This window comes from Pieris napi, chromosome Z, assembly GCF_905475465.1.
Source record: "Pieris napi chromosome Z, ilPieNapi1.2, whole genome shotgun sequence".
Taxonomy (NCBI): Eukaryota; Metazoa; Arthropoda; class Insecta; order Lepidoptera; family Pieridae; genus Pieris; species Pieris napi.
In genome coordinates, this window is record NC_062259.1 from 7,104,844 (window position 1) to 7,130,467 (window position 25,624).

At 34.0% G+C, this 25,624-nt stretch overlaps 1 protein-coding gene across 1 annotated transcript in view; it reads left to right on the forward strand.

The window, feature by feature from the left end:
- Positions 1–25,261, forward strand: part of LOC125062220 (alpha-mannosidase 2) — a 42,092-nt gene extending 16,831 nt beyond the window's left edge. The window contains exons 3-8 of the mRNA XM_047667987.1: positions 13,957–14,021; positions 16,629–16,706; positions 18,632–18,724; positions 19,794–19,988; positions 20,343–20,454; positions 20,585–25,261. Coding sequence (XP_047523943.1) covers positions 13,957–14,021; positions 16,629–16,706; positions 18,632–18,724; positions 19,794–19,988; positions 20,343–20,454; positions 20,585–23,289 — 3,248 coding nt within the window. The 3' untranslated portion in view covers positions 23,290–25,261. The remainder of the gene's footprint in view (positions 1–13,956; positions 14,022–16,628; positions 16,707–18,631; positions 18,725–19,793; positions 19,989–20,342; positions 20,455–20,584) is intronic.
- Positions 25,262–25,624: the final 363 nt, after the last annotated feature.

Sequence of the window (25,624 nt, forward strand, 5' to 3'; positions counted from 1 at the left end):
ATATTATTGAGCGCGACCTGACCAATAAAACTACCTGTACCCTTATGGATGGAAGCCCTGGAAAGCACTGTGTCTAGTGCGCCTGATGAGAGAAACACTAGACGAGTTGCACTCTTTTATTATGCGTACACTTAATCCCTAAGCCTATTGCAAAACGATGCCTGAATCCAAGTCGTTGCAAAAAGCATATTGAAAAATGATTCCGATTTTATCGAAGCGACTGTATTACGTCTAATCTATTGATTTCAGTAATTTTCTCTCTTATAATATAGATGTTTTTAATGTACAGTCCCGAGTGGGCTGTAATATCCGGAGGGGTTGAGAAAGTTCTTCAGGCTAATTAAAGAAATATTGTTAATTGAAGTAGTTACATTAATATTATATTTGCTTTGTTCGGTATTATTATCGGAAGTCGTCATAGAATCAAATTAATTTCAACGTATAATGAACATTTCGAACTGTAATAATAAAAACTAGGCAAAGTTTATACTGGTCGTTATTTTTTTTAAACGGATACGTTTAATTATTGTTCTCGGGCTTTGTATTGACTGATTATGAACTGAGTTATGAGGAGCCTATAGTGATTAATAATACCTTCTTGCCGCGTACCACCAATTTGTTGAACCAGCTGCCTTTCTAGATATTTCCGAACCGTCAAGAGATACTAAACGTACTACCCGTATACCGCTCGCCTCCTATTTCAAAAATATAGTAGATATACAGTATATAATATTCCTTCAAAAATGGATTTCTGTACTTAATTAGGGACATATAAATATTTCTGCGTTCGTATCACACTTATCCTTGTATGTTACCAAAACATACCGCATAGAATTAACGAGAGCGTGTATGACATAATTCTATAAAGAGATGATAAATTTAATCAAGCGTTTGAACCAAAACTCGATTTTGGTACCTATAAGGTTGATATCAAGTAAAATGTGTGAATTTTTCAATATATTCATACTTTATTAAATAAATTGGCCCATCATTCAACCGCGTTAATTCGCTCGTAGTGATGTTATAACTAAAGCGATCGCGTTTATTATGCAATTTCAATAAAGTTCATGTATTTTCCAGGCGATAATTTCGCAAACTTGGGATCTCTCCGTATAAACTCTCAACTGGTGCTAATTGCGCTATTAATTTAGACAAGTACGTTTTCTGTTGATAAATAATAAAATATACATGACTAAAAGTGTATGTTTCAATTTTAAAAGTGAAATTCTTGCGAAATCTTAACCTAATAACTGCCAAAAATTAATATTATTTAGTAGTTAAACGATAACCTCTAACTTCCCTTGACATTGTATTTAAATGACACGATAATGTAAATACATACATTGCGATACGTCTCCGTTGCATACAATTTATACCAATATTATCTTAGGTAAAAAATATATGTTTTAAGAACGCTAAAAAGGTTCGTAGAACGCGCTGATCAATCAATTGAATAAAAAGTCCATTTATCCTGGGGCTGGCTGCACAATGTTCATCTATCAATTTTTGTGTCTATGTGTGAAATGTCTAGCGGCACACGATGAGGGAAAACATGCTAAAAACGTCTAGGACCCTAAAATCAACACAAAAGTCTGCTATACTGACTGTATTGTGGTCAAGGTAATGGATACAGATATTTGGGCTGGTACGCTCAAATTTCCAATATACAATTTCGATATACATAGTTATTTTTACATACGTAGTGATTCTGTAACCTTGTAATCGCGTGGTACAAAAACGGAGTTATGAAGTACCTGCTCTGAGGCCAAGACCGAGTGTTTTTTAATGCAGCATTTCAGGTATATGATCGTAATTTGAAACTTCCAATCTTGTGTATTCTAGAAGACTGTAAAAAAAAATCCAAAATTATTCGAAACATTTAAATATATATGCCTGTATCTACCGAGGGCTCCAACACGCATGTGCAATTGTGCATGTAGCACCACGCTGAAATAAAAAATTGCTACGGCATGGCATATGACATATGGACATAGAACATATATATGACATAAATAATGTTATTTTATTTTGCAAGTTCTGAAGGTTCCATGTGGTGACATTCGAATGCTCAAAAAAAAGATCGCTGTTTCTTTGCACTTCGACCGTTGCACAAACAAATCCGGTATGGAAACTAATAAAACCAGTGTCCACTGTTTGTTTTCATAAGGGAAAACGAATTCTCTCGCAGTATTATCTATTCGAGTGCATCCTTTATTAATCGAGGCTGGGATTTCACGTGAAATTCCATATTACTTTTTGATGTTTAGATAGGTAGGGCAGAGGATGAGACTTTTTTGTCATCTGAAGGAAAAGAAAACAATAGAAATAGCAATTTCAAAGGAAACGTACCTTTGATTTGAAAACAATGAAAACAGCATTAACACGCTAGAAATAAATCCGACCATTGCAAATAAACCCGACAAATCATAATTTATTTATTTCAACTGACTGAGAAAACGAGTTCAAAATTCCACCCTTATCGTTAACTTGTTGTGTGTGTCAAAGGTTTGGACGTGAAAATTATTCGAAATACCTTTTCTATTCCGAGGTACAAAATTGCATTCGTACAGGTCAGGTGGTAGTGAATGCGACTGTACATTGTATCGACTGTGTCACAGTATAATTGATCGAAGTAGGGAGAGCATCGCTTTGCTACTAATCCCACTTTGCATCGCCTGATATTGAATAAGCATCAGTTATCTACAGACTACAACACACAAGGCTGGTGTCGACAGTATACTCTATCAAAGGGTATTAATATTATTGCGGATGAGGTGCAGAAATTATGTTGTAGGTCAGTTATGTATGGCCACTATTATTGTATTACAAAGTTGAAGAAATAGAAACGTTTTGACGGATTGGGTTCGGTAAAGGGAGGGGTCGGTTAATACTGGTTAAAAGCTTGTCGAAGATTGTATTAAGAAAAATTAACAAAGCTTAACTCTGCGCGTCAATACATAACATATGAATGTAAATCCGAGTGATATGAAAATTATAATTAATTAAATTACAATAATTTATAGTACACATTGCGTTGTAATATTTACCTTAAAGCTTCGTCGTACTCGATATACCCGGAGGGCGAGGCTACTGAAGGGATTTCGACCCTTTGCTCGACTCCACTGTGACCTCCAGTCGTAACATTGTTATGTCTGCTTTGAACCCGTGTAACCTCTACGCTGTTTTTTGTACATCTATAGTGTACGGCTTCTTAGAAAATACAAATCTGAGAATTTACAAAGCACATTGATGCTCGTATTAAAAATCTTTTGTACATTTCAATATTCAACTTCGAATAAATAAAATCTTTTATATATTTTTTTGGTCAGCCTTATAAAATGTGATTCAAATGAATTAATAAATTTATTAACGCAGCGTACTGATTCCTTTATGCCGGCTATGTATTAGTGAGTCTTCTCTCAGTGCCTGCAAAGCAGGGGGTTTTATTAAAAAAAAACACACAAAAATACATTCATTTAAGTTTAAATTTTAGAATATCTTACACTACATAAAAGAGTGTGGAGAGTATGTTTTTTACGTGGGGAGATATTTAAAACATCGCTGTTGTAGCCGCTAAAACATATCAATTTATTTATTTACGTTATAGGATACATAATTGTTATATAAGCAAGGTGACTTATCAGGGATGTCAAAATAGTGTTAATCTCTCGACCGTGGACTTGTGATAGTGCATTTAATTTCCGGAGCACCAATGGATTAAGTTTCTATTTGCGCAAATCAACACATGCTATGGCTATAAACCGAGGAAATTGACATGTCATAGATCTAGAAATTGTGTGTCAGGCCCAGAAGGAAAAACACCTACTTGCTTAAAGAAAAATAAAGTATGTAACAGACGCAATCTATTAAATATATACTTAATACGGATTTATACGCCGTGGTTTGAAAATTGATCTGCTTGTCCTAACATTTTAAAACTAATTGAAAGCTTCAAAGCAAACGTTCAAGCGCGTAATCCGTTTACTTTTTGCTAACTCCTAAAACGATGTTACATGTAAAAGATATTTAGTACTTTAATCATTTTTTAATTAAATGAGTTCGAACAAATGTTTATTGAACAAGACAGTTCAAACTATTTTGTGTTGTGTCTAAACAACTGTTGTTGTCAGTTTTTTACAGTTGTTTTCATATCATCGTGAAATACACCTGGAATATTCATACGTATTTCAATTTCACAAACTCAAAGGGAAACTTAAATTAAAAGTAAAATTTAAACAATAGCGTACAATAAATGATCACGGGAGAAATGGTGAATGATATTTTTAGTTTAGTTCATTTGTGAGCTGAAACAACAATGCCATTTTCGCTCCAGTAACCAGTCCAACATAATTTATAGAATGAATTTAAGCCGATTACAGATAACTTTTTTCCTCGTATTTTGTATTAAACAAACGAACTTACTGAAAAGTGTTGCGGAAATTCTTTAATACTTTCGGATGGTTGCCGGTTTTATTTTCGGGGTGATTATTTTGACTTAATTTGTTCTTCGTGTTTGAATAGACAACGACCAACCATCTCTTATGACGAGCACGATGGCAATTGTACCACCGTAAAAGACAGTTTAGTCAAAGGTCAAGAGACCAAGAAATTACACGCAATTGCTTGTCGGAGCCCTGTAGGTAGAATGCCTAGATCGACCTTTGAAGTCTCTTTGAGATGCTTGAAACATCTTTTTCAGGGCTGTCTAGAAAACGATATTGATTTTATATTAAGTATATAACAGCGAGAGACTTCTTATTTTAGTCTTTATTGCATGAGTATTGTCGCATAGTTTTGAAAAAAAATAAGAAAATGTCTACGTTTGACTGTAAAGCGCTTTTTAATAATACAGTCGAACAAAACAGTTTATGAAAAGAACAGAGGAATTAAATATTAAGTACTATTTACTGAAATAGTTTAACATATTCATAAACGTATATAAGATTAAAATAAATTTGAATATTTCTTCGAACACATTTAATTAAAAAATGATTACCACGTGTAATTTGTGACATGTGAATTAACGTGAGTAATTGTCTTTACCAAATTGAAAAATTTAAATTGGGTTATTCTGATATGTTTTAAACTGTTTGTTTTTTTGGCTTCCATTGTCATATATGCTTTACGAATAATATTGGAAATAAAATCTTTAAGTATTTAGAGTTTTATGTTTAGCAAAAAGTATTTTGAAAATAAGAAGAGTATTTTGTAAAAAAGTTAACCTTTCATATATAAAGTTAACGTTTATTCAGTTTTTATAAAGGCTTAGTTTATAGGCACCCTTTTGAACATCCGTATTGTAAATTTATACGTTGCTTAAACATGGGATATGGGAATCTACCGATTATATATAGGAACTATCACGACTTCCTGGTATTCAGAAGCCGGGTAAGTTCCATCCATCCATTCCAACGCCATAATATATTCCTCGTGGCGCTAGGTAAAAATGAAGCTCATACATAATATCTTAAGCTTTATACAATTGGAGCAGTGTTGGCCTAGTGGCTTCAGCGTGCGACTCTCATACCTGAGGTCGTAGGTTCGATCCCCGGCTGTGCACCAATGGACTATCTTTCTATGTGCGCATTTAACATGTGCTCGAATGGTGAAGGAAAACATCGTGAGAAAACCGAAATGTCTTAGACCCAAAAAGTCGACGTTGTGTGTCAGGCACTGGAGGCTGATCACCTACTTGCTTGTTAGATTTAAAAATGATCATGAAACTGATTCAGAAATCTGACGCCAAGACTTAAAGAGGTTGTAGCGCCAATGTTTTTTTATACAATTGAACTTTTGTATGTGACTTATAAAGCTATAAGCTTTGTATAAATTATACTACAATACTATAAATAGGAACGTGTCAAAGAGCCATGGATCGTAGTATACTGATTGTAAGAAAAAAAACTAATTTTATAGGCGCTATTACACCCAAAAATTTTAATAGAAATGGGCAGGTCACATTTTGACGCAACGATGTCACTTGGACGAAGAAAGTAACGGGTTGACCTGGTCCACCCCGAAAAGGAGAGAGAGGTCACAGGCCACTGGAGCGGTAGACAGTGAGAATTTTGGATAGACTGGGCTAAGGATACAGAAAAAAATTGTAGTCTGTAGGTCCTTCTCCTTAACTCGTGAAGAGGTCCTTACAACTAAGAATTTACTAGTTCTTTTATTTTATACTAGCTGACTTCGCGAACTTCTTTTCGCCTTGCCTTAATATGATTTTTTACTTAGTCTACCTTTAAAACATATGTAACATTATGCTATGCTACCGCATAGAGACTGTTCGCTTTTCCGAAATAGAATCCTATCTACAAATAAAACTATTTTTGTTTTTTTTTATTTAACAATATTTCTGTCTATAAAAACCTTCCTCAGAGTTCAACAAATAAATATTTAAAAAATACTCGAATTGGTCTAGGCCGTCTTCGAGATTTGCGGTTAGCAATATTTTGCGATTAATTTTAGTAAAAAAATATTGGTAACATTTTTATAAATAATTTTAATTTGTATGTAATAGTTGTTAAGGAATGAAAAGTCTTTTTTATTTTAATTATTCACCATTTACAAAATTATGAATTACACTCAGTGCGTGTTTAATAATGCGTATATAGGAAAAGTACGTTCTGGGAATTGTTGTGAAATTGATATTGATTAGCAATCCCATTAGTATGTATTATGCGATACGTGTTGATTTAAATTTACTAATTGGAAACTATTAGTTATTGTTATATTAAAAAGCGTCGTACATTTTACACCACGGAATATATGTCGTTTAGCAGCGTGTGGATAAACTAGGGCGTTTCCGATGAAAATAGCACTGCAAAAGTGTTACAAAAATGCAAAATTAATGTCTCCGGGGCATACTAATCTCTAATACCTGGCATATATTCCAAGTTCGATTTCCGTAAGCTTTCGAGAGGTAGATATGTATCTGTCCGGTTCGATCCCCGGCTGTGCACCAATGGATTTTCTTTCTATGTGCGCGTTTAACATTTGCTCGAACGGTGAAGGAAAACATCGTGAGGCAACCGACATGTCTTAGACCCAAAAAGTCGACGGCGTGTGTTAGGCACTGGAGGCTGATCACCTACTTGCTTATTAGATTTAAAAATGATCATGAAACAGATTCAGAAATCTGAGGCCAAGGCCTAAAGAGGTTGTAGCGCCACTGAATTATTTATTTATGTACATTTGTATATAAGAGATATATGTTCTTATTCTAGGATTATTGTATTACTTTTAATGTATTACTTTAAATACTGTTAGCGGTAAAAAAAAATCAGGTCACATGGTAGAAATACCTATTTTACCTTGAGAATAATAAATTCATTACTTAACTACGGTATGAAAATTACTCGTTTTGCTTTGAGCATGAACTAAAACTTGTGGCCTCGATAGTGGGGACGATGTGTACTTTTTACAGAATAGGGCGCACGTGATAACTAATTATAATTTTAAATAGTGCCGCCCATGGTCACTCACTTTGCGTATAGATTCTGTCTTCTATAGATTAAACTTTATAGAATGCTCCATGGAACTACACTTCCCCTTTCAAATTTCATCATCGGACGTCGAGGCAGAATACGAAATTCCATCCGTATCACCTACACGTGTGCCGTTCTACAACGAGCGTTTTTCAAGGCAGTTTTTGCCGCGCACCACCACTGTGGATCCAGCTGCCCACTGAAAAATTTCCGGACCAATTCGACTTAGGGTCCTTCAAGAAAAGAGCGTACCAAGGCCGGCAACGCACTTGCGAGCCCTCTGGAATTAAGAGTGTCCATGAGCGGCGGCATTACTTATCACAGGTGAGCCTCCTGCCCGTTTGCCCCCTGTTCTATAAAAAAAAGACGACGCTAATCTAGAAGCACGCTGGAGTTTCACCTTCGTAGTCAACATTCCCATGTGCCGCACTGCACGATTTGGTTCGTCGTTTCTTTTAAAAACAGCAAAGGAGTGGACCTCCTTGCCCTCGTCAATCTTTCCTAGACAGTATAATATGGGTATAAGTGGCTTTTAAACTCCTGGATAGACTCTCCTATAGGCCACATCTCACTTTAGTCAAACTGTTCAGTTCTGTTTAATAAAAAAGAAGGCACTGACTACCTTGTGTATGTCGTTTAATCTATCTATCTAATATTACAAAAGCCAACCCGCAGGCGGGGTTAATAGTGTACAAGCCAGGCTTACACAATATATGTATATGAATTCTAGATATAGTGTAGTAAGCTGATTGATTTGACAGCGGATGCAATCACAGTAATTTCAATATACTACACACACAATTGTTTCTGAATAGAGAGTTATCACAGGCAATTGTTTTGGTTATATGTATCAGAAATGTAATTGCGATTGGTTTACATTAAATGTTCGATTTCGATTAAATTAATTTATAAAAATATAATTTTAGATATCTTTTTATATTCGAATGTTATATTAGAGCATTCTAATTTAAAACTTCCGAGTATTTGCAGGAGTTTAAATATATCCAACGAAGAAACGCAAATAAAATATTATATATGAGTGATATAACTAAGCTTTCTTAATAAAATATCATAAAAAATTTTAATTTGAGATTATATGATATATAATAAGCTAATTCTACTACTACTAATTATTCTACTACTAGCTACTCTTAATCAATTAAGAGTTTTATTGCATAGGTGATTTTGAAGGAGGGAGTCGATTAAAAAGTATAAGCTTTTAACTCCTGCATTTGAGCCAGTCTTTTTGTTCGCATTCAATTTGTCGATTTCACTTTGAGGCGCATTGGAGTTGCCATTTAGATTTACTCTGAAAACGGTAAGTTCCTTTAACAATTTCTGACTAAAGACTATTCCTCAGTATTGAATCAACCCGAATATTATATGAATTGGTAAATGTTTATTAATTTGCCTTTGGATATATTAGTGAATTGAAATATATTCCGTTCTATCCTTTATAAAGGGCTTAAATATGAATTCAACAAACGTTATCGTAAGAGTGTTAATACGAATATTTATGTAAATAATTGCAAATATTAATATCAGAAAATAAATCATTTAAACGAACGATAAATAATCTTTTTTTAGATTCTTCTCTAGTTCTTTTTTTACGAAAATAGAATAATCAAATAAAACTATATATTCATCAACTAATATGTAATACTCGTTTATTTCTCATAAAAAAATTAATATCTGCTACCGATATTCCCATTCGCATTGTGCAAACAGCAGACATTGTCAAGAGATATTTAAGAAATCACAACAGGACCACTGTAAATCCACTCAAATACTTACTCCGCTGGCACTGCGACTCAAAAAGTGTCTTGGTCTTCGAAACGAGAAACTTCCAGCGAGTGGAGGAAGACCTGATGTAGCTGAAACCCAGCGATTGGCGGAAGGTGGCACAGGACAGAGAGTGATGTATATGGTGTTATCCGTTTTGACTATATTGTTTTTTTTAGTAAATATCTTTTTTTTTTAAAAGATGTGGATTGTAATAATAATAACAATAAACTATTAAATAAAAATAAGTAAAATGCTGTAGGTGTAGAGCGACCAAGAGTAATAGGCGCGGGAACCATCGCACTACGGTTCACGTGATAATATTAAATATATAATTAAAGAAAACAAAAGTTATTATCTATTGGCAGTATGCATGGCGAACTAGAAGCACGCGCTTACATTATAGTGAGAATAATTCAAACACATAGTAGATCAAGGTAAATCACGACTGAACAGTATCAAGAAGTATATCGAATCGATTACTCGTAGGCACTTTACATTTTTCGCGTAAAACGTTTCACACATGCGCTTTATTTGCGTATTTATATCTCTATTACTGTATATAAGAGCCTAGGCTACTAGTGGATGAAGCGATACTCGACCCTGAGGTCGTGCGTTCGAATCACGGTTAGATAGATTTCTCATTCTATGTACAATTAATACTTGCTCACTTGCTACGTCAGGAAACCTATGTCTTAAGACCTGAAAATGTGTGACATGTGATTAGCTCGTCAATAAAATTATCAAGAAACGGGTGTAATCTGCGATCAATAAATAATATTATCATGTTCATTTATATATTTTTGATTTAATAAGTCAATAAAGAAAATAATATTTGCGCTAAAACCATTGGTATTAGTCTCAAATTTCGTTTCATTTTATTATTTTTTATTACTTGCCTTTTGCCTAAAAGCTTTATAAGCCTGACACGCCGTCTATTTTTGGTTCTAAGGCATGCCAGTTTCCTCACGATATTTTAATCTACGAGCAAGTGACTTTATATTAAAATTCCACTGGTGCAAAGCCGTGATGAGATTAAATTTCAAGTTTTAAGATACTGCAGGTGAAAAGAATTCCTTTTATTAGCTAAAATGGTGTCTTGGCTACCGGCTCTTCAATAAATAAGAATGCTGTATAGTATTTAGCATACATAAAATCTTCCTTATTATTTTCTTGAGTTGTATTATCTCCTCTGCTGTTTTGTTTCTTTAAAAACATAGGTATTTTTCACATTGATAATGTGTAAATAACAAGCTGTCTAAAATTATTCTATTACCAGTATTTATTCTTATACACGCTATCAAGATAGAAAAAGATGTCAGACAATGTTCAATTGAGTATAAACATATACCTAGTCTTGCCACAAATACTAAAACAAATAAAAAAACATTTTTTCTATTGCAAATAACATTTATTACATTTACAGTGAGTTAGTTTAATACATAAATATAAAACAATTTAAAATAGAAAAAGCTTATTCGAAGTGGTTTCCATTGGCTGCAATACAGTCCTTTAAACGTTGAAGCACGCACTCTTTCCATGGGAAAATTCTTCACTGCCAATCGTACGGATTGTTTAAGGGTCTCCAAATTATCATGGCGTTTGTCCGAAATGTTCGTTTTCAAACAAGACTGCGTAGACCGAGCTTTGTGACCGGCGCCGTGTCTTGTTGGAAGGACCGTTGTTGGTTATTGAACATGATGTTGTTAAGGGACTTCACTACATTCTCATGAATGGTATCTTGATACACTTGTGCCGATGTTTTAATACCTTTTTCATGAAAGTATGGCTGAGTCACTCCTTCATAGCTAACAACCCCACGAAACCATCACTTAAGTCGGGTAGTGCCTACGTTGCACTCTGTCGACTAATTAGAAGCTACCTTAGAGCTTTGAGCATAAATACGGCCATTTTGTCTGGTATAATTTTGCTCGATTGTAAAAAAAATCTCAACCGTAAACAATTTTTTTCTGTGACCTCCCTTTGAGTACCGCTTCAGTAGTTGTTTGGATTTTACCAACCAATTATTTTTTAAATTATCAGTTAAGAAATTACCAGTACGTTTCTTATAGGCTACAAGTCCTAAGTTATATTTTAAAATACGCGACATGCTACAGGTGCTATCTTCATCTCCGAGATAAAATCTTTTACTTTCGGACAGGATTTCTTCGAAATCTTTCACTTCCTGCTTTGACCACCTTTTTCGTACGAACACTACGTGGACGGCCATATCTTTTTCTGTCACAGACAAAGGAGGTCTCGTTGTACCTATTAATAGCCCGGTACACAATATTTTACTAATACCAAGCGTTTTGAAAATTGCATTTGGCTCTAGACGTACTTTGTGTAATACAATCGCACCAGAAAACGTTTAAAATATATCAAAATAATGGTTTTATATTAAATGATTATATATACTGAAACATAATAGCTTATTGTGATCTAGGAATTATTTAAAATATATTTTAGATATTATTATAGAATCATATGTCGTTTGACAGCTATATTGCAAAACTTACGTAGAAACCACAAACAAAATTATCCTTCTCTCGTTGGGTTTTATTATTCCAATACGTTTCAGTTTAAACGTACGCAAATATGGTACATATTAAATTTAGGAACTCAAACTTAACAGCATCTCAACTGGATTTTTTTAAAAAGCTCATGGTATAATCGACTGTATGTGTTAGCATTTAGATACAGATGTAGCCCGCGTGAACCGCCCATAAATAAAAACCGACGCAATCGTGCTGTCAAATATTGGCATTATATATTATATTTTACGATAGTTTCGTTTAGCGTTCGATATTGATGTAAACTACTAAACTGCTATGAAACTATCGTATCATAGCGCTAAGGCCTGAAATTGGTGTGATCGGACAGTTAAAATTGAATTTTGAGAATCGATCGACATGCTCTGGGTTCATCAGCTCTATAATTGTAACATTTGCATAAAATCCGATAACACGCGCTAGCAACTGAAACCTCAATGGTGGCTGAAAATATCGAGATAGCTATTCGCATACGAAATCTGTATGCTAGTTATTCATATTGTTACGAGCTAGGGGATCGGATAGAAAACGCCATAGAAGGGTTTATTTATAACTAAATCATTGACGAATTTGTAAACGCTAAAAAGACACAAATTATGCGCAGAAATACACTAATTTCCACACACAAAATACTTTTACTAATTACTTCAATTACGCGCACTTAATACAGTACTTCGTATCACTATTCGCACTTTATCTCTTCGGTGTCAATCTCTTGGTATCGCAATCGAAACTGAAGTGGTGGGTTTTTTTTTTGTAAGGAATCTCGCTGTTGGCCTTAAGGGCCTTTACAGCTCAGCTCGGGCTGTTTACATTATATGATATTCGAGAACAATCTAGGCGGGGCGGGAATTAATTACGCGTTATTGTTAATATTATTTTCGACTTTCCAGTACTTGACACCACCTAATGGTAACTTTTAGACACGGGTGGTCACGAAACGGTTTACTATTGGGTACAGAAAAACTTTACGACGCGTTACATGGGGGGGTCATTAATCTCCAAAAATTGCGTGACGTAATACTTGAACGCTCCCAAACTGTAACACTCCACTACGCTTGGTCTGAAACTAGCTGAAAAAATGTTTCAGGCTCCATAAAACGAGGGAGGGATTGACCCTCCTGAAACGGTCAGAAACAACTTTTCAGCTTGGTGTCTCTAATTGGTGGAAAAATCGAGAACAATTTCAGTCAATCTTCGTAACAATATTTAAAAGATTAAATTGTTAATTCGGACGTAATGTTTGCCAGACGAGGTGTTGGAGACCTGTAAACTTCAGCTGTGGCATGTTTTAATTAATAAATAAAGCGTTTATTGCTAGGCATTTTAATACACAAAATATTATTGGTCTAAAGAAACAAAATTTGTATTATATTTAACAAAGTAATTTGTGAAATTGATATCAAATATCATAATCAACATGTTTTCACTAAAGTATAGAAGAATGTGATTTTGTAGGATAGTTAAGAATAATAATAACATATTCATAGAAAAAAACCGGATACATGGGGTGAAAGTAAAACGTAAGATGAAAGGATGGCGCGTTCTGTTTGATTGTGATTCGTCAACAGCATCTCTAGTGCTAATAATTGTTCTTAGCTCTAGTCAAACACGCGTACATGTATATGCGTATGCGACATTATACATCAATATATACAATTATCATAATAAATAACTTAAAAGTTCGTTTTATATTATCATCAACCGGGCTGCCTTAGAGTTGCTGCATTAAAATAAATTTAAAAAAAACAGTAGCGCTACAACATTTTTAGGTCTCGGCCTAGATTTATCATTTGTCAATGTAATAGGCAAGTAGATAATCAACCTCCTGTGCCTGACACACGCTGTCAACTTTTTGGGTCCAAGACAAGCCGCTTTCCTCACCGTGGGAGCGAATATTAAAAGCGCACATAGTAAGTCCATTGGTGCACAGCCGTGGATCGAACCTACGACCTCAAGGATGAGAGTAGCATGCTGAAGCCACTAAGCCAACGCTACTCGAGTTGCAGCTTTATTTTAATAATAGTAATTGTAAAATGTTCATAATAATCGTGTATAGAAATAGAAAATGTTTTTGCAATAATTTTTCTTGTTTTGCTATATAATTTAATTATTGAAATGTATTTTTGTTTTAGGTTACAACTTAAGCAGCGAAAAGGTCATCCATCTAAAAAGTACCCGTAGCCAAGACTCTGAAAAAGTAAGTTTGTATCTCTTTCAACAGAAACTGCCGCTTGATTACATAGTTTTAGCTTTAACTAATCAATTATAACGTTGATTTTTTTATGCTACACATATGTACCCCATCTGTTGCCCAGATCTTAATGAATTTAGTATCAAATGACTCGGCGATTCCCCTTTGAAATGGTTGTGCTAAACACTGCAGGATACTAACTGAAATGTTTCAAGAAAGCTCTGGAACTCCGTCTTAGTTATTCGCTTATACATATACGAGGCATGCCTTTTAAGTTCTGTCGTTTCCATATTTCCCGGCAATTTTGAATTTGGACCTGTACTATATTCGAATGTGTTTACATTTTGAATCTCAAAACAGTTAAAAGTATTAGGATTAATGCTATTGTTTAGTCACAGCGTCGATTTGAATCTGTCAAGTTACGTACGAAAATGAACCATTCTAAGGAAAATGTTCGTGCAATAATTTTCTACAACTTTAGAAGAGGCCTGACACGGCTTCAGTGTTTTGAAGAGCTAATATCTGTGTTCAGTGATGAAGCCCCATGTCTGCGGACTGTCGAACGCTGGTATTTAGAATTCCAGCCTGGACATACTAGTGTTAGTGACCAATCTAGCGAAGGACGCCCAAAATCCGCTTTCACTGAAGAAAACATCATTGCTGTGAGACAACTAATTCTCGAAGATTGTCATGTGACGTATCGAGAGATAGAGGATCTATTAGGCATCTCAGGGACAACCATTCAGAAGATCTTGCATGAAACGCTTGGTGTGAGAAAGCTAGTTTGCCGTTGGATACCGTATCTGCTTTCGGACGATCACAAGGCGGCCCGCGTCAGATGGTGTAAGAAAACTCTGCAAAGGTTCAACCGAAGAGAGTCAAATCACGTCTACGACATCATCAGTGATGACGAATCTTGGATCTATGCCTACGATCCTGATTCCATACAACAATCTACAATCTGGGTCTTTCAAGACGAGCCAAAGCCGACTAAACTCGTTCGTTCTCGAAGCACTTCAAAGAAGATGGTGGCCACGTTCGTTAGAAAAACCGGCCATGTTGCGACTATTGCACTTGAAGATCGTAGAACAGTTAATGCGGAGTGGTATACCACAGTTTGTTTACCACAAGTCATCGCCAAACTTCGAAAATCTAACTTAAAGTGGCGCATCTCCCTGCACCACGACAACGCAAGCTGACACAGCGCTCGTCAAACAATTCAGTATTTGAAGCAGGAAAAAGTAGAAATTCTTGACCATCCTCCATACAGTCCTGACCTAAGCCCTAACGATTTCTTTACATTTCAAAAAATTAAGAAAAGTCTTCGTGGGCAAAGGTTCCAGTCCGGAGAAGAAGCAGTCGACGCTTTCAAGTCAGCCATTTTGAACACCTCCACATTAGAGTGGATTTAATGTTATAATAACTGGTTTAAGCGAATGGAAAAGTGTATTAAGCTACGTGGTGAATACTTTGAAAAACAATAAAAAGTACTATAAGGTTCTAGTTGTGTTTTTTTCTGCAAACGACAAAACTTAAAAGGCATGCCTCGTATCATTAATCAACGCACCTTCATGCTATTGAAGATAAATTAAATCAATATTATTATAAAAGGAAATATTTTTATTGACACGACTAAATTAAAAATTAATTGAGAGTAATTACAAGATTTGTTTACGCACTTTGTAATTACAACTTAATTCAAGTCATACAAAAGTTTTTTACTTATTATACTAAAATTGGAATATTTGTTCCGACGTTTTGTAAGAATGGTTTCGCCATTATTATTCATAGTTTCAGTCATTTTATAGGTATTAGACATTGGATATTAGGTAAAGCTTTCGTGTCTAGATTACTATAAAACTTTAATAATTTTAGTAACGTCGGGACAGTTTCATTCTTTAATATTATAAAATTATTTATTACTTACTAAAGACCCGATAATTTTTAAATTTTTCCTTCAAATATATTTCCAGTAGCCCATAAACAAGTGAAATACTGATCTGATTCATTATGGTACCTAAATGATAGAAATGTTGGCAGACACATGCACTTCAAAAGAATTTCCACGTATAAGGGGTAAAATAAGAGATAATAAAGCTATCATGGTTATATGGAAATCAGTAATATTCATACGGCATGTGTTCAAGATCTCGTATAAATTTAATTTTTCGATCATTCACTTTGTTTTTGGTTTTCAACATTTAAATAGTTAAGTTGCTATAAATTTATGCTACAGCATATTATTCACCTTTCAAAATGCGTTAATTAAGGCTGCCTATACATTCTTGTCTGATGTGGGTTTGTGACAAAGTACGAATTTTAAGCCATCGGCAAAAATCTCGTAAATAATAAAGTCTGTGACCCCATGGGCTTGGCAACACACTTGTGTGTCTGTTTATATATTTTTGATAGTGGAGGAAGTGAAATAGGTATGTCAGGACCGAAGCAATGCGAGAGCTGTGGTCGTTCCCTACTAAATAAAAAATGCTTTAATTAACACAATTAGTCAGCATTTACATGAAGTCCGGAGAAAATGAATCAGAGACATTCATGCTTACCACATAGGACTGTGCGAAATTAACAATGGAGAAATAAAAATATATTTATTTTCAGTTGCCACAATGTCCAGTCGTCCGCGAGAGCGTGGCGGAGATTGATACAGTTTCCATTTTCCCATCATTTGACTTTCAGGTATAGTGTATTTTTAATTATTCTGTATATTAGCTTCATCGTGCTATGACTTAGGTAGTGAAAAAAGCTTTGACATATTTATAATCAAATGTACACTATTAAAGGGCGAACTATTAGAGATAACCAGCTTTTTACAAAAAGTACATTCAAGGCGGCAAAATATAAATGACACTTTTTAAGCATTTTATAAATGCGCGCGTGGTTCTTGATTATTTTATTGCGGAGATTAAAATTATACTCTATTATATCTTCTAACATATTCAATGAAACCAAATGATGTACAGGGCGATTTTGTTCCAAATTAAATACTTAAGATGATGAAGTTATTTATTTGAATAAGGATTAATATCGTATTTGTAATAATAGCTTTGCAAATGTTTTATGTGAATATTTAAATTCAAATGTATATCCTCGATAATGTGCATTTTTTTTCAATCGTTAGAAAATGTACAATTGACATTACAATTTCCTAAACAAACTAACTTCTTGTAGCAAGGAGACCGCGGGCATTAAATGTTTGCCATCACTTTATATCATACTCGATTCAGAGCTTTCAAATTGAAAGTTGAGTGTCTATTTAACTAACCTTTAATATAATAAAACATTAATGAAACAGTAAAATGTTATGAATGTAAGGTTTAGTAACAATTTATGCAATAAATTCCTCTATCACTAGGTATTGAATGTGTTGAGGTCGGAATGTGCTGCTTTGATGGTTGGGGAAACAATATTTTAGTAAATAATATTTTAGTTTCGAGGGCATTGTTTAGTCTGATTTGTCTTCACTTTTTATCTTGAGACAAAATGTTATTGTAAACTATTACGTCTTAAAGTCAAAACAAAATATAATAAGAAAACAAAGTGGCCGTCGTTAATTAGTGCCTTCACTCAACGAGATTTAAAGGAAAAGATCCTAAAAGCTTAGTACCTGAAATGAAAGCATATTTTTCAAACAAAATCTGCTCTTGACACATAGTGTATTAAGACTGGAACGAGTTAAACCTTCGTGAATGAAACAAGTTCTATACAAGTAATTCAGAGTAATTTGTTTAGAATATTCAGTATGCGATCATAGATACAAATGTAAATGAAATAACCTTATTATGGTTATTTCAAATGATAATTATATTCTATAGCTTTTAAAGCATATGTTGAATCCTGAATGCAGTTTTGAAGTTTGTTTCAGCTCGCTAGTATATATTTGCCGCGAATATAAACAGTTCCTACGAGTACAACACGTGTGTTACACTGAATAATTGTGCAAATATTTAATGTAGTTTTCATACGAATATTCAAAGTTTTATTACTGGCCAATACTGGTGCTAATTCTACATTGATTAAAGTTGTCCAGTCCTGTCAATCATTACCACTACAAAGCTAAAACTTTTGTATTTCTTATATAGAATTAACCACAAAATACCTAAAACTATATCATTAGGTTTAAAAACTCAATTGTAGAAGCTATTTGATATAGAAAGAACGTGTTTAAAAAAATCTTCCGCTTCTATAAGGAACTTACGCTTGGAGCCGTTTCATTTAAAATGTATGAGACCGATATTACATTAGCTATTCCCGTGCAGTATTTATGCAAAAAGAGAGGAAATTATTTGTTATGAATGAACCAAGGGTGTTGGCTTCTTTTAATTACCAAGGTAATTAGGTAGGTAGGTACGTACAAGTACCTACTTTTGTCTGTTTTGTAAAAAGTAAACTATGATATCTATATCCCGATGATATTTCTAATTATCATATCCAATTCACTATTTTACTCTATGGATAAAATCGTTAAGTCACGAACAGCAAAATAAATTCCGTTCTGTTCCTACATCTTCCTACCGTTTCCGTTTTAATTTCCCTTTAAATATGACTTTATAATCTCTAGTGATATGTACTATATATATATAAATCAAAACACAATTTTTCAGCCAAACTGGTTACGTACTAAAGAGTTTTGGGACCGTAGTTTTGAAGAGAGATATGAGAATAACAAAAACGACAGTCGCCGTCCAAAGTTGAAGGTAATACATAAATAAAATTCGATTATTATTTAGTGATTTAATTTATCTTTAAGCGAATTTATAGTGGATTTGAAGATATACCTAAGGGTAGATGTAGCCGTAGAAACGGTCGATTATCTGTTGGAAATACATTCGTTCTGTGAATTATAGTATTATATAAGCATGTAAATAGACCAAGATTTGTATACATTTAAAATGGATATGTAAAAAGATTTAAGAGACTTACTATATTTCTCAGAATGCTCAAAGAATATTCAAAGCCTTTTTTAAATACGTATATCTTAAGCCAAGTAGACGGTTGAGGAAATCTCGAACAAAGATAAACACCATGGATACCGTTTTAATCTTATAAGAACACGAACGGAGAGATTTTATTCAATAAATTTACCGTCAGTTTTGAAATTCCATTTACGTTAAAACATTTACACCTAAGTTTAAAATTCACTTCAAACATTATGCCTGCGTCGAAATTGACATAAATTCCGATCGTGTTGTAGCTGCATTGCCTTAAGTTAGTAATTGTGTTATCGATGCACTCTAGGGTAGATTTCCCGGAATCCTCCGCTTCACCGTGTTTTATACAATATAGTTTCAACATCATCCTATTTCTATTTTATTGGAATACCGCTTCAGAAATTTGTAGTCAATAAATGTTAGCGTTTATTTATTACATAAATGATATAGGAGTTGACACATGTTTAGTACTTAGGGTAAGGTTCAATGTCGAGACTTAGCGTAAGATCATACTTACGCTATGGGGAATCCCATATGTCAAAATTATATTTGGCGTACTATGTATCGCTCCGAACATAAACATAATGCCAATCATTGTAAATGAGATTTTTTTTTGTTATTTTACGATTAAACTTTATTTTGATAGATTAATTTAAAACTATATTTTATTTTAAATTCAATGTTTCCTCAAATCTACCTATAATCTATTGAATTTGAATTCGATGCTAAGGTAGGAAATAGCAGGAAGTGCAGTCGAAATATTTCTTGTAATATCTGTGTCCGTTTTGAATTTAGAGAGCAATACGGCCGATCCCATTGAAATGTCGAATTTCAGGTTATCGTAGTACCGCACTCCCATAATGATCCTGGCTGGCTGAAGACGTTCGAACAATATTTTGAAACGAAAACTAAAAATATAATCGACAACATAGTCATGAAATTAAACCAACACCCGAATATGACTTTTATTTGGACGGAGATTTCTTTCTTAAACGCCTGGTGGGAGAGGTCTCATCCTGTTAAACAAAAGGTAGAGTTTTTAATAGTTTAGTATTTTTTTATTATATAACTATAATATTATTTAGCAACAATACTGCGTAGAGTTCTGTGTACTTTTCTTCGAAGGCTTATGTGCACATGGAATCGAAATTAAATTCTATTAATTATTTTTAAAGCTTGATAATCCCAGCGCGTTGTCAAAGACCGAGAATTGATAGTCGATAATCTACTTAGGCAGAGGTGTAAAACCAATAAAAAGTTTTACTTTCATTTGAAAAGGATTGCGAAACGCATTGTGCGGGCATGAGAAATCTTATAATAATCATTATTGTATTAGTCGACTATGAGAGTCGTGAGACTTTTCTTTATTGAATTATATTTGCAGGCTCTTAAGAAGTTGGTGAAAGAAGGTCGTCTTGAAATAACTACGGGAGGATGGGTAATGCCCGATGAAGCCTGTACACATATCTATTCTCTCATTGACCAGTTTATAGAAGGTAAATTTTAAGACTTGTAATAATTATGATAATAGATTTTTTCTAATAATTTTTCTAGATGTTAAATAAGATCGTGAAAAGGCTTTTTATAATTTATAATTGTAGTTTATTATTTGTTAATTATTTTTAGGACACGTCTGGGTAAAAGCAAATCTCGGAGTAACTCCAAAAATTGGGTGGTCCATAGATCCTTTTGGCCATGGAGCGACCGTACCTTACTTACTCGATAAAAGCGGTTTAGAAGGCGCCATTATCCAACGAATTCACTACGCTTGGAAGCAATGGTTTGCCCAGAGGCAAATAGAGGAGTTTCACTGGATGCCGGGATTCTCATCCGCTAAGCCTTCCCTAATCGTTCACAACCAACCATTTGACATTTACTCAATAAAGAGCACCTGTGGACCACACCCAGCCATATGTCTTAGTTTCGATTTCAGAAAAATTCCTGGGGAGTATTCCGAATACACCGCTAAACATGAAGATATTACAGAACAGAACCTTCACAGCAAATCCAAAACACTCATGGAAGAATATGATCGTATTGGGACATTGACAAAACACAATGTTGTTCTGGTACCATTGGGAGATGACTTTAGGTATGAGTACGGCATTGAATTTGATGCACAATACGTCAATTATATGAAAATGTTTAACTATATTAACAAACACAAAGAACTGTTTGACGCTGAGGTTAGCTTTGGAACTCCTATAGATTACTTTAACGCTGTGAAAGAGCGTAGTCATGATATACCGACGTTAAGAGGGGATTTCTTCGTGTACTCAGATATATTCAGTGAAGGGAAACCGGCGTATTGGTCCGGCTATTACACGACAAGGCCATACATTAAAATAGTAGCTCGTCAATTCGAACACCAACTACGAACCGCTGAACTCTTGTTCTCACTGGTCTCAAACTTCTTGCGACAATCTAATAAACACATGTTTGAATCATCAGAACGAAAACTCGAAAAGTACTATGAACAATTGATATACGCTCGACGGAATCTTGGGCTTTTTCAACATCACGATGCGATTACAGGTACTTCAAGAGCCAGCGTGATGTATGACTATGGAACAAAACTGTTCACTAGTTTGTATCACTGTATTCGTTTACAAGAAGCCGCGCTTACCACGTTAATGATACCTGACAGTAAACTTCACACTCAAAGTATTCTTCAAAGTGAACAGGAGTGGGAAAGTTACGGTAAACAACCGAAGAAATTGCATATTTCAGTAATAGATAAAAAGATGGTTGTCCTTTTCAATCCACTCGCGGAAAAAAGAACTGAAGTCGTAACTCTTCGATCCAATACTACAAGTGTTCGCGTGTATGATACGCATAATAAAAAATATGTTCAGTATCAAATTACACCCAACATTCATGTACTGGATAATGGAAGATTTACTATTAGTGATGTCAATTTCGAAGTGAGCTTTGTGGCCCACTTGGACGCCTTGAGTGTTGTGACATACAAACTGGAGGAATATACCAATAAATCGCATCATTGTAAAATATTTTGCAATAATTGTACCGAACAAAAATATGATTCTGAAAAACAAAACAATTTTGTAATCGAAAAAATGTTGCCTGGAAATATTCAACTGGAGAATGATGTAATGAAATTGTTAGTCGACCGGAACTCTGGGTTCTTAAGACAAGTATATCGAAAAGATATAAGAAAAAAAAATATTGTGGACATTCAATTTGGGGCTTACCAGAGTGCACAACGACATTCCGGTGCATATTTATTCATGCCAGATTTTGATCCACCCGAAAAAGATGTCCTTACAGCTTACAGCAAAGGAACATCACAGGATGAAAACGTTGTCATAGTGTCGGGCCCGGTCTCCACAGAAATTACAACAATGTATTTACCATTTTTAGTTCATACTATCAGAATATATAATGTTGATGATCCAGCTCTGTCCCATGGTATTTACGTTGAGAATGTCGTTGATTTTGAAAGTCCACCAAAGAATAGGGATACCGAATTGTACATGCGAATACAGACGAACTTACAGAATGGGGAAGTACCAGAATTTTACACAGACCAAAATGGTTTTCAGTATCAACGCAGGGTTAAAGTCGACAAACTAGGCATCGAAGCGAACTACTATCCTATAACTACAATGGCGTGGATACAAGATGAGGAGACTCGCCTGACACTGCTTACCAATCACGCTCAAGGCGCGGCAGCCTTCGAGCCGGGAAGACTTGAAGTAATGTTAGATCGTCGAACTTTGTATGACGACTTTAGAGGTATAGGAGAAGGGGTCGTAGATAATAAACCAACAGTTTTCTCTAACTGGCTTTTACTGGAGCCGATCAATCCAAAAAACTCTAAAAAAGACAAACATTCACAAAACTCAAGACAATTTAATGAAAATCGCGCAGATACGTCTCCAACATACGAATTACCTTCACGAACAGCCGATTACTTGAGTAGAACACTGAACTATCCTGTCAATGCCTACATAGTGGATACCAGCGAAGTTGGGGATATTGAAGTAAAATCGGGTCAAACGTTTTTAGAAAACTTCCCTCCTGGTGTTCATCTGGTATCGTTGCGTACAATCACCGATGAAGTATTAGAACAATTTCCAAGCAATTCGTGTTTTTTTATTATTCATAGACCGGGCATCAGCTGCAATGTCGGAGATTCAATGTTAAACCCAAGTACACATTTTACAGGCGACACGAATTTCGTTGGGTTAAACGTTAATGCTTTAGCGTCAGTGAGCTTGACTGGTATGAAAACGTATGAAAATCTCACTGGCTTAGCAAACATTACTTTAAATCCGATGGAAGTTAAGACTTATAGGATTCGATTTTAGAACTGTAGGGACATTTATAGGGTAATATATCGGTGTTTAGCCATTTATAAAAACATTTAAATTGACGCATTTTTGTCGTTAAAACTGTAGTAGTAGAAAACCTTGACGCGATAAGTGTTGCTTATCTAAATGTTAGTAAATTATAGATGCATAATAATTAAGTATATTTGTATGTCTTGAATGCTTTTATAATTTATTTGTATAAAGAGGTGAATAAATCATCAATGGTGCGCAATCGACACTGACTGGAAATCATGTAGAAACTTTATTTCAAGTAATAATTTAACCCGAGTTAAAGTGCACCATTGTACTGAGTCCGTCATAATTCATCTATGCACTAATATACTTTTTGACATTTTGTGATGTCTCGATTTACTAGAAAAATCTACCTCAGGACCAAATAGTATAGTACTATAAACGACGCGATCTTTTAATAATAATTTAGTTATAATTTTAATGCTTGACCTTCACTGAATATATAATGCGAGTATTTTTCCAATTATTCAGACGAAAATTAATCTATACAGAGTAATAGATAATTAGTAAAATAAGATGAAAAACAAATATAGTATGAAACAGTTACTTCATTAGTATTCCTTATTGATAAAAATCTGTTTGATTTCACCGTTTGAAGGTGTTAAGACGCCAAAGTTATATTACTAGTATATTATTGTTTAAGCAATAAATGAAAAAAAGTACTCTATTTCTCTTTACAGCGTTTGACAGTGCAATTAGATCGATTTCGTTTTTACGAATGATGAAATAAAAAAAAATAATCTGCAACAAACTAAGACTCGTATACAAATAATATTTTTAAAATGTCAATTCCATAATTCTATAACTTGAGAATGACATAGATGTACAATTTTATACACTGCATTTATATTTATTAACAGCAATGAATTATCTGTATTAATTTTTTAATATATTTTGAAATATTTACGTTTAGTTGCCAACACATTTTTGTGGTTCAGCTTCTTGTAAGTGATTCGTTGTGATTTTTTTGTATCTAAGTATTATTACCGATTCTGACGTAGACCTATAAAAAATAATTTTATACGGCTAGTATAGCGAGATAACAAAATTATTCGATGTTATTTTTTATTCACGCCATGATTCTCGATGTAGAAAGGGCGTTAAAAATAACCATATCATAGTTATTTTAGAACAGCAACTCTTCTATGTTTATTTATTTCAAGATTTCGTTCATTCTTTGCGTTTTAAGGTAAGATTCAGAGTCAAGACTTATCCCCAAAATCGTTTCGTCAAATACGTATTAGATTTATTATAATACGAGAGTCATATGCGCTAAGGATATTTTACCTTATTTAATAAAATCAGTAAAAGATAACAATAGTCTGCAAGAAAAGAAAATTGTCGTGGCGATGCGAACAGCGTGTGGACAGTATAATTCTTATTTGCTACGCGTCATTTCATTTATTCGCAAAAGTTAGTCTTAGTTTTTTATTATATCTAGTGTTGTAAACGTAACAAAAAAGGTAATTTAGCACTACAGCGACCTCAAATCACCGACGGTTCGCTTTTCGCACAGACCAATAGTTTTTTATATTAAATCTTGTAATCTGCGACTATTTTAACATTCGCATATTCCTGTAGATGGCACTGTGTGTTTATTTATTAAATTTAGCTTAAAAACACCATCTGCATTTTAACAGTGTAATCAGTTGTAGCGAACAGACGACGACTAATAATACTTTATTACTCCTTATTCTTGAGAACTTTTAACAGTTTTTATAAAAGTATTAATTTTCTCCATCAAATTATGTTTACGACGTGACAAACAAATACAATTTAATACCTAAAACTAACTGTATAATTAAAATGAATTATTTTTGTTAATAATCCTGAATGTCTACTAATTTTATCTAGTCTTATTCATATTCGTGTCTGAAAGAAATTGTTCGCAGCAGAAAGACCGTTTACGTTATATTAATATATGTGATGTCCATTATTTGTTAAGGACAAATACGTCAGAATTAGGACTAATCCAATTATATTGTTGAATAGTGTTAATTTGTTTGATTTTTATTAATTTTGTGTGTTAAAATAAGATATTAAATAGACAGGCTAGTTCAGAATACAGTTTATAATAAACCTCTAAATTACCTTAATTGTGGTAAGTTTGATCTTGGTTTCAGCCCACATATTAATAGGTCTCAGCTTTATCAATTTAATTGTATTTAAATTATGCTTTTAACATTGAGTACAATTACCACGCATTCCTTTCATAATATTATTTGTTAATGGGGCACAATACGTATACATAAAATCATAAATTACACATTTATCTTTAAGATTCTGACTAGACGATAAT